This window comes from Pseudopodoces humilis, chromosome 3, assembly GCF_049639895.1.
Source record: "Pseudopodoces humilis isolate 2021_Gansu_Grassland_sample_001 chromosome 3, ASM4963989v1, whole genome shotgun sequence".
Taxonomy (NCBI): domain Eukaryota; kingdom Metazoa; phylum Chordata; class Aves; order Passeriformes; family Paridae; genus Pseudopodoces; species Pseudopodoces humilis.
In genome coordinates, this window is record NC_142202.1 from 90,271,864 (window position 1) to 90,282,573 (window position 10,710).

General features: G+C 40.6%; 1 protein-coding gene across 3 annotated transcripts in view; it reads right to left on the reverse strand.

The window, feature by feature from the left end:
- Positions 1–9,858, reverse strand: part of SACK1B (scaffolding CK1 anchoring protein B) — a 55,134-nt gene extending 45,276 nt beyond the window's left edge. For 2 of the 3 annotated variants that reach the window (XR_015772273.1, XM_088053562.1), the window contains exons 1-2: positions 9,699–9,858; positions 4,656–5,159 (exon numbers count right to left, since the gene is read on the reverse strand). Coding sequence is in view for 2 of the 3 variants with exons in the window: in XM_088053562.1 (XP_087909688.1) it covers positions 4,656–5,099 (444 nt within the window). In the remaining variant the exon portion in view is untranslated. Of the gene's footprint in view, positions 1–4,655; positions 5,160–5,510; positions 5,647–9,698 lie in introns of those variants that run through there. The other variant, XM_088053563.1, reaches the window with a different exon arrangement.
- Positions 9,859–10,710: the final 852 nt, after the last annotated feature.

Here is a 10,710-nt window from a genome sequence, read left to right on the forward strand (position 1 = left end):
GCAATTAGTGAGCTAAGACAAGCACTGACACAAGCACAATTCATTATCATTGTTCCAGACTGTGTTCAAATTATATTTAAAATAGTTGGCAAAGAGTATTGGTGAAAGAGAAATAAAAGATTGCTCAACACATCCATATTCTACAAGTTTTTTTCTGTACAGAAACATTACTCTTCACATAAGCATGTAAGAATTTGATTTTCTTTCATACTAGAATGCAGCCAGTACTAATGACCAAACGAGACTAACAGTTAATAGTACTGAATTAATAATGAACAATAATGAATAATAATTAATAGCAAATAATAATGAATTAATAGTGAATATTTTTTTTCTGTAATACAAACTTTCACTCTTGCCTGAAATAATACACAACAAAATACAACAAAAAACCCAAACATAAAAGAAAATATTTTCCTTTTTATATATTTGTAAAATGAATCAACTGTTTTTATCTGACAAGGTCCACTGCTTTAGAAAACAACACAGGCATTACATTTTGCACATAACTCTCTCTCATAAGAATTCAAAGGAAAATCTTTTTGACTAAGTGCTTACCTACAGTGTGTCCAGCAAGATTAATAACTTGTAATAAGTTACACTGATTCACAGTGTATAACATAATTCTTTCCCAAGGGTCCAAGTTTTGCAACTTTTCTCATTAAAAACCCCAATCATGAGTATTTCAGCAAAAACAACTGCCTTTATTTTCCAAAATTATAATGCACTAACCATTCAAATTTTTATTTAAGTTTCTAAGCAATTATGTTTTAAAAAAAAAAATTATATGACTTCATGAACCCAGGCTTACGACTACTAGTATATTTGAATAATATAAAATCAGTGAGAAGTATTGCATATTTTTTGATTAATGTGCTACCTCATACATTCCATCATAAATCCCAAAAGTATGTCAGGAAAGTCTTCAAGTCTTTTCTGGCATGTGCTACAAACCAGCAACCCTTGGGTTGTCTAAACAACATGGTTCTTTAAAAAACAGATTTTAATTCTCTCCAAGAGGAGCAGATCCTTATTTGGATACTAGTCTGAACTGTACCTTCTCTCTAAAACTGTGTAGGAACATCTCCATGGTTGACAGAGGAATCTAGCTACTGTAAAAGAGGAAAACACACTGCCAGAAGGTCCCTTTGGTGCTCTGTCCTGTCCCTTCCCTTTTGCCTCACCCTGTCAATCACACCTGAGAAAATAGAACAAGAGGGTCATTGCACACCTGCACAAGCCTTGTAACTGATGGTTTTGAGGCAACTCTTACGAAAAGTCACAGAGGGAGAGAACAAAGTCTCTGTGTTACAGTGCACTAAAAGAAGGAAGTTTCATGCTAACCAGCATCAACCCACAACAACCTGACATAGATGAGTAATAATCTTGATATCATTTCCCAGATGAATAATCTTCTCAGTAAAAACTGCTAAACATTATCAGTTGCTGTTCAGACAGCCCAGCCGTGATGAGTCACGCTGTAGGAGCACCTCAAGCCCCAGAGAAGCCGGAAACCTGCCAATGATTAAAGGTAGAGGCCTCCAAAACATAAGAGAAATAAGGCTACCAGCTTGTTTACAAAAGTCTCCATCATTAAGGTCAGACAGACCTTGCAGTGCTTTTTCCTCACATGGTTATATCAACATGTGAAAAAGACTCGTGTCTCCCCGGTTGACACAGTCACACCAAACAGCCTCCTTGTGTGAACACAGGTTATGTTGACAGAGAAGGGTGGTTGGCAAGCTGTATCATTTAGAGATGAGGTCTAGTTACACCAACTGTAAGCCCATCTTGTTGACATCTTGGTTTGACCTAAGGCACTCTGCTAACATCACATCTATCCCACAGAAGCGCTGCAGTATAGAGGTGACAATGTAATGCCATACTGTGTACAATACAGTTTCCCTGCTCTAACAAAACTTCAGAAACATGTATCACAAGCACAGATTCATCTCTTTAAAATGGTTAGCTCATTTTTCTAGGATTTAACAGTATTGATCCTTTTCTGTAAGAATTCCATCATTATATTGCCTGTACATTCAATGAAGGTGATGTGTATAATTTTTATGCTGTTTGTGTATTCAAGAAATATGTGACAAGATTTTATTACAACACTTTTCTACAGTCACTAGTTTTTGTCTAGTGTAGCATGGCCTTACAAATGATTTTCCTCTTTAGTCAGGAAAAAATCAGTCAGCAAGCAAGTTGCTTAATGTTGTTTACAACATCTTCTTAAGGTCAAAATTAACATACATAATAATCATTTTAAGGAGTGACACTGTGATGCATCAAGCATGAAAGAGGTCAAGAATAAGTCCACTAACAATGTCATCTTATCCTTATATATATATCCCAATATTCAAAAGCATCTAGGTTTCAAGTGGCTCAGTCCCCTTCATGAATTTTAGGGATACTTTATACATATAAATACACATCAAATGGGTTCCCTCATGGAGTGAATCAGTGCAGAAACATTCTCTGCCTTGACCTCATAGGAGCTGGTTTCCTACTTCACCAAGTTCTTAGGTAGCCCAGGGAAATCAATGCCTGAACTCAGACTCAACTCAGGCTTGGTGCTTTAACACAAGTGGCCTGAATATCCCACCCCCAACAGCCTGCTTATTTTCACATAGAAGATGGCTGAAATTCCCATAGATTTTGCTTAGAGCTGTGTTGGCTGAACATGATTTGCTGTTTTATTCTTTACAGGTTTCTGTTTTTCATGTGTAACATTATCCCATTGCCTTTGAATATTCTCAAGACTACACATCTCCACTTCTACACAACAAAGAACCCTGCTTAATATAACTACATTTTTTTAAGTGGCTTAGGAGAAGTGTGCTGGGCTGTTTATAAAGGGCTTGCCTACTGTTACCATGATTTAAATACTTTATTTTACCTTAGGAATACTTTAAACTTCTCTACGCATCTGCAGACGAAAGAGGCTGAACAACACTGTGTCTCTGAGATTTAATTGCCGGTCCCTGAAGCAACCAATTTATCTCACTGTATCAAAAGTGTTACGGTTGTTATGTTGAGGTTGCACTGATCAACTAAACAAACCTTTCAGCTGTCAGATTTGACAGTGACACATATAAAACACCCTCTTTATAAAAGTGGAAGCAACACAAGCACATCAGGGAGCCAACATACTATGCATTCAAGCTTCTTCCAAAGCAAAGCAGGAATCACACCTAATTTTTTTCTACAGCTGCATTCAAGGAGCAACTAAGGGGGAATGGCCTAACTTCATGATATTTCAAGACCTTGAAGCAGAACTGGTCTTCTCAACAGAGTGAGCAGTATTTTAGTTATTTCCCTTATAGTGGATACATTGGTAGGTCAGGAGCTGCAGTTCACAGAGTATTTTGGGCAAGTCACAGTCAATACCAAAACAGAAAACATCAAATCTCACTCAGAAAGGGATAAAGAGGAAGAGAATTAATTAACTCTTCCTTGAGCACACAGTCATTCTAAATTATAAACCGTAGGATAAAAGGCCTAGTGATAACTCTATCATGGCAACAAATTATATGCTTTATCTAAATATAGCAGAGACATTATAAAAAGACACAGTCCTTCCCTGCCCTGCCCTGTTCAGTCCATTTCTATTATGCACATTTACATAATTTACAAGAGTATTTCAGCCCCTGTAGTGTTTACAGATGTATGTGAGATATAGCCCATTCTACCAATTTAAAGCTCATAGCGTCATGCAAAACACAATTGTATTCCATGGGGAAAATTTGAGTGTAACATACTTGCCAGAAATACTTCTGAAAACTGTCGTACCTTTTAAAGAGGTATTATGACCCCATGTCAAACAGATCTGCATGCTAACACTTTTTTTTGATTTTTTTTTTAACTGACATTGTTTTGAAAATTTAAAACCTATTAAGTTTTAAACTGACCCATTCAGAGCAAGAGTGGTTTGTACATACAACATTCTGTCACTAATGTGTAAGGTAGGTGTGCTGTAGAAAACTCAAGATATAAGTGCTCCTAAGTGGAGACAAGTACATTTGGAAAAATTTCCATGTTTTCTAGTCATTAATCAGAAATGAAGGCAAGATACACAAGTAAAATCTATTTCCTTGTTGCCTAGTTTGTTTTTTTCATTCTGAGTTTGATTTCTGCAAGGACATGCCAAAATCACAAAACCTGACTCTCAAGGTACATGAGTCGGATGAACACTCAGGTGCCGTTTTCTTATAATTGTCTGTCATGCCAAACCAATGCATGCTCCCACTGATGCAAGAGAGAAACACTAGCATAAATCCTAAAGTTACACAGAACTGTACCACTTAATGTATATTCAACTGAGGTCAAAGAAAACGCATGCTGATTATGTACAAATTTCTCATGCACTGGTCAGCATTATAGTAAAACAGTAATTATTCATTATAATGGTAGTATTAATTAATCCCTCCAATTAACCCTTGATCCCTGTGAATTAAGGTTAATAACACTGGTGCATGTGACACCAAAGGACAGATCTGAGTCTGGGAAATCCCTTCTGACTGAATTGTGAGCAACTAGATGATTTTTTTTCCCTGCCAGGACAAAAGTAAAAACAAAAAAAAAGCCTTGTAATAAAATACCAACTAGATCATTACTATTGCCACTTTTTTTCCAATATTATTTTTCATGTTTACCTTTCTTGCATCTCGTATCATCTTCCGAACAGTTTCCTTTATGGTGTAAGGCTGTGCTCGTGGTGGATGAAAAAGCAGATCAATATTTGTGCCACCAGAAATTCCAGGCATCAGATAGGGCCAACCTAAGTCAAGATTTGGAGCCTCCACATCTGATTCAATGGGCCAGTACGTCCCTGAGGAAGAGGTGTCATCAATGGCATGGTTAGAGGAATAAATTGTGTTTTGGGGAAGTTTGTGAACATTGTTCAAAATATAATCAATTTCCTCATCTGCTAGGAACTCCGAACATCTCTCTTTGGAAAGAAATTCTTTGTAGGCTTCTAAACCTCCTTCAATCAGAGCATCAATAGCTATTCGGTACCATTCCTTGTAATGAGGTTCAATATAGTTGTCTGATCTGCATTCATCATGTAAGGAGGACAGCAAAGATGAAGTTTCCATTTTCACATGTATTTTGTATAAAGTCTTTTAAGTGTCCATTCATGAGCTGATGAAATGTATCTGCAAAGAGAAAATAAGTAAGAAAACAATAAGAATATTTCTAGATATCTATGATATGCACACAGTTATTAACTACAATACTTTTCTGGTAAAGTTGCTCTAAGTTTTCTCTAGCATTTTCCAAGCATTTAAAAATATTTTGAAAAGGCTCAGAGACTACTATTGCCAAAAATTAAATATTGAAGAGATAAATATTAAATAGATAATATTATATTAAAGAGAATAGATAAAGAGCTTTTACATAAAGTAAACTAAACACATATTTCAGTGATTTTAGGAAGTTCTGATATTACAAGCTATGTCAGAGCTCATGGTACACCAAACATCCATAGCAGTAACACCAATACATACCCAATGCATGTTCACACGTTGTGTTTCAAAACCCCCTTTGCAACAACTGACTGAGTACTGTCCAAAGAAACACTTCAGAAACCAATAAAACTTCCTACTTTGTGATGCGTTACTGTCTCTGCAATGCATCTCTTTCCTTTGGCTTCTTTGAAACCATCCAGGTACTTCTCCTTATCTATCTGTTCTCCCATGCTGATCTAATCCATTTGTTGCTCCCAAGCAGGACTAGCCTACCTCATTTCAGTGAGTTATGAGGAACTCCAGAAAGATTTATCCTCCCACATCTGGGATCAAACTCTGAATCAGCAATTTGATGTCTAGTTTCCACCCTGCTCATTCCTTCTGCCAAAAGGAGCGGCTGCTTTAATCTTTTTCTTTTCTTTTTTTTTTCTAACATTAATAACAGTTGTTTACTGCTGATGTTTTATAAATTCATTCTTGTACTTTATTTCATTTAACAAGGTCAGAGAGGGCTGCTTTGTGCTGTGCACTGGAGATTTAAGAAAGAGAGAAAATAAATACCCAGTCCTTCTTCCTTCACATTTCCGCAACCCTCAGTAACTCACCAAAAAAAGGTGGGGGAGGTGTTTTCATGACAGCAGCATCAGCACAGCCACATAAAATAGAAAGATGGTAGCACATCTTCAGGACTAGGGCATGAAGCTTAAGAGAATGATTGTAGAAGCAGGAAGAACACCCAACGAAGGAAGAATAGTTAGAAAAAGCTTAATAGCTTGAAAGTTAACATTGGGTTTCCCTACAAGCCTTATTAATAGTATAGCAGTATAATAGCAAATAGTCATATGGAGTTCTGATTTAATTTCTGGCATATAAATGTAACTTAATTCCCTCTTCCCATCAAGACCTTCCAGATATTTTTGCAAACAGTGCAATTGCTTTCCACTGTCTGTTGGGAACAGTTTAAATCTTCCCGAAAGGAAACGTAAATTAGCTATATTAACCTAAAGGAATGAAAATAAAAATCTCCGTAACTACTGATACTTCAAAAACCAATTAAATGTTCAATTAAACCAAGATTTATAAGGAACTTGGGAAGTCTGAGGTTAAAAAAAGACCAAGAAATAAAAATCCAGATCTGAAGCTGGCATCAGCATGTCATATGGAATAATTCCATTTGAATCCTGTCTCTCAGCCAAGTAGCAGGGCAGATCTTCCCAGATAGGATTGCTTTCGAGCCTGGGGGAAAGGAGTGTTCCTGGCTGCTTCAAGAGTAGCTCTTTGTGGTGAACTGGAAAGCAGAACACGAAAGGGATCTGACTGCTCTCCCCACAACTAAAAACTACATGTATTCCTCTTACAGCTACTCAGGGCTTCATTCTACACTGCTCTCACAAGAAGAAATGAAATGTTATTAAACAGAAGCGATACCATTTCCCTTCTCACAGATGCAGATACAGCCTGTGGCGGAAGGTGATGGAGAACTAAGCACACAGTACAGGCAAGACAGACAGATTCAAAGATTAAACTCTTAACATACTGTAAAATTAGAACAGTCACAACAGGCCCAGCCCAATTGTCTGGATCAGGTTTTCAACACATTTTAGATATAGAACGAAGAACAACCAAGACTACAAAATACAGATACTTAGCCAAGTTGTTCTCTAAAGTCTGAACAGTCATACAGGCAACTTCATTGAGATTCCAGCACACCCCTCTTTTAGGGCCCTCCAGGACAAGTCATTCTCTAGTCACTGCCAGTAACACAGTCAGTCTCATTATGACATGTAAGAATAAAAACGATTTTACAAAGGCAAGTGAAAGATATTTCTAAACTTTTTACTACTTTGGAGTGGATATAAATAGAAATTTTTCCACTGACTGAATACATACAGTTAAGAACAATGTGTTTAATTCAAAGGCCTGTCTGAAACGATTTTTTCTTCTTCTCATTCTGACCTCTGAAAATAACTTAAGGGAATAGGACTATATTTAATGTGCAACATTGTGCAATATCAAATATTGAATGTTATGAACAAATAAAAAGAAAAAAAATGATTACATGTATATTCTGCCTCACATGCATTTCTTTTATTTGGTTTGGTTCTTTCATTTGTTTTTCACAATAGTATAGTACATAGCTTGGCTTTTCATTGAACAGAATGAATTAATTAATTGTGGCATAGGTCAAATACAGCAACTTATGTTCAGACTTTGGCTGAAAGTGGAGTATACATATAAGTAACTGTGGAAACTGCTTCTGGTGCAGCATCTTCCAAACAAGAACAGTCATTTTACAGTGAACAGTGATCTTTGAAGTTGATGTTTGATTTACAAGTGCTGTTTATAAAAGAAGCTTAAAGCAGTGCACATTAATTTAAGAAAGTAAATGTAAAATTTGCCAGCATGGAAATAAATCACAGAACACTTGAGACAAATAAAAAAATTTTAATCCTGGTTTTTGAAATTAAGGACATCAGCATGAGACACATTCATATGAAACAAAAGAGAATTTCCAAATTAAAACAATGGCTTCAGGTATACTTGACAAAAGCTCTAGATGTCTTGACGCAGGTATTTTTCTCCTTAGAAGGTAAGAGCTACTGTGCAGAAACTGAACCTATGAAACCATATAATTCTGGATAAAGATGCAGAGGTTTAGACAAAATTCTTAATAAACGTTTTGGTGTCTTCTTCAACCATGTATTGTGACTTCTGCATAATAAACTTGATTCTTCAAAGGTCCTCCTCAGGTCAACAATTACATTAGCAAGGTTGTGCAGAATGAGGCCCAGCTCTGGAGGCTTACAGATCTTTATCACACTTTATGTACATGTTCACAAATTTTACCAGCACCAGGAATACTGTCGTTCATCCTCTGAGAAATAACCTGGTCTGTCAATCCCAGCCCAGCATATCAACCACTTTCTCTGCTTGAACATGGGGATCAGTCACTTAAAACTTCTTTAGTAAGTACCATTAATGGCCTAAACTGAATTTAAACTCCAATAGAGCTGCTCAAACTGGATCTTCTGCTGAAGAACACAAATTCTGAATCCCACATTGATGTGATGGTCTTGTCCTTCTATTAACAACATGCTCAGACCTTTCTAATGCCATTATCAGAAAGCCAGCAAGAAGAGACCTTTCTCTGAGAAAGAAGTAACTCTGCCTTTATTTAGAAAGATTTGGAGAGTATCCCAGATTTCACAAATGCAGCAGATGACAAATGTCCACTAAAGAAAATTATGCAATATTCTATAGGAATTCCAGGCTAGTACTAGAGACAAGGAACCTCCCTCCCATACTAATATTCACAGGATCTGAAAAATTTCCTATTCAGCAACTTTAGGGAGCAGCTCTAACCTCAGGCTCGTACAGCCAGTCCTTGGCAAAGGCCTGGCCATGGTGTTCTCCTCCTCAGGATTCCTTATCTCTTTTCCAATAGAAATGTGACTACTTTGACAGACTCTGCATAAAATTTCAACCTTGCCAGGAAATTTAAACCTCGGGAACAGCTTGTTGCAAGTTGTTGCATACTCTCGGGCATGTTTTTTGGGGCATCCACCTGAGCACCTCTGGCCCATGGCTTGGCCAAGGAGCCTCCCCACGGCTTAAGGGCCTGGCATGACCAAGCCTTAACAGAACAAACAGGCGTTTTATGACACCTGCCTTCCACCAACCTTTCTATTACAGAATTGTATCAAGAATAAATAATAATTACCTTACATTAAGCAGTGACAGGCAATTATTTAATTATTGACGAAATTACATTTTCTGTGAATACAAAGGCCATCAAATCCAAGTGAAAAACAACACCGCAAGCACTCCTGCTTCTTTCCTTCTTTTCTTTTTCTGTTTTTGTTTGTCTGCTTGTTTTGCGGCGGGGATCCGGGGGGGCGGGGGGGATGGCTTTGTCCGACCAGAAAGTTAACTTTCCAGGCAAAGCAAGGGCAGCGGGCGCTCCTCCGGGAGACACCGCACGTGTGTTGCCCCCGGCCCGGCGGCGGGGGCCGCTTGCGCAGGGCGGCCCGGGCGGGACCGAGCGCGGCGGGGAGCGGGGGGGCCGCGGGCCCCCCCCCCGCGCCCGCCCCCCGCCTGCGCCCCGCGACCCCGGCCCGAGCGCCCCGCGGCGCCGAGCGGCATGCTGTGGCGGGACGGGGGGCAGCTCTGTCCTGCCCTGTCCTGCCCCTGCCCGTCCCGGGGGAGACTGAAGGGAGACCCACTTACTGCGCCGGTGCCCCGCGTGGGGTCTCGCCTCCGGAGCGGCGGGGCGGCTCGACCCGGCTGCTGCGAGCGCGGCGGCGGCGAGTCACGGCGGCGCAGCGCTCATCGCAGGTACTTCCCGTCGCTCTCAGGCGCGGTGGGTGTGGAAACCAGTTACAACATGTCAGGACGGTGTCGCACCAAACCCGCCGCCTTGGGAACGGGGCGAGGACTTGTCTGAACTGGGGAAGCCCGGCCCTCTCCCGCGGAGCGAAGGGCAGCGTCTTCTCCGGGCCGCGCCGGGCCCGCCGCCCCAGCCCGGCCCGGCCCACCCTGCGCTGCCCTGCCCTGCCCTGCCCTGCCCTGCCCTGCCCGCCGGCCCGGCAGGCAGCCGCGGGGCCCGCGGGGCAGGGGCCACCCGAGCCAAGGCACCGGCAGCCCCGCGGCGGGCCCGGGAGCGGGATGCGCGTGGGAGATTAAACTCAAAGTAAACGTTGGCTTCATGAAAAAATAAACCCGTCAGCCTCGAGTCACGGTTTCCAGGCTAACTCCGGTGGAGCAAGTCACGGCCAGAGAGCGATACCCGTTTGAGACCTTCAAAGTCGGATATATGGACAAGCCCCTTTTCCATAGCTCAGCTGCTTTGAAAAGGCTCTTCTTTTGCTGTTGATGTCTCGGATGAGAGAAAGGACCTGAAGGTTGAGCCCCCCATCCTGGCAGCAATGCACCCAAGCCTTCCTGCTTCATTCTCCTCTCCAGTAGCGGGGCTGGGCACGCCTCAATCCACATGTTGAAACCTTGGGAGAGCCCTCACTGAAAGGCTCTTGGAAAACATGGTCATCTCTTCAGCAGGATCTTGCAACCACCAAGAGATCAGCACATCCCACGTGCATAACAAACACACTGAGGGGTTTTTTTTTGGTAATTTTAGACTTTTTGTAGACTTTGTCCACATCATACTCTGGTGCCTAGCTGCAGACATTCCTCTTTTTTGAGGCATTTAAGACAGTGCAGGGTAACCCTTACTGCTGGGCTT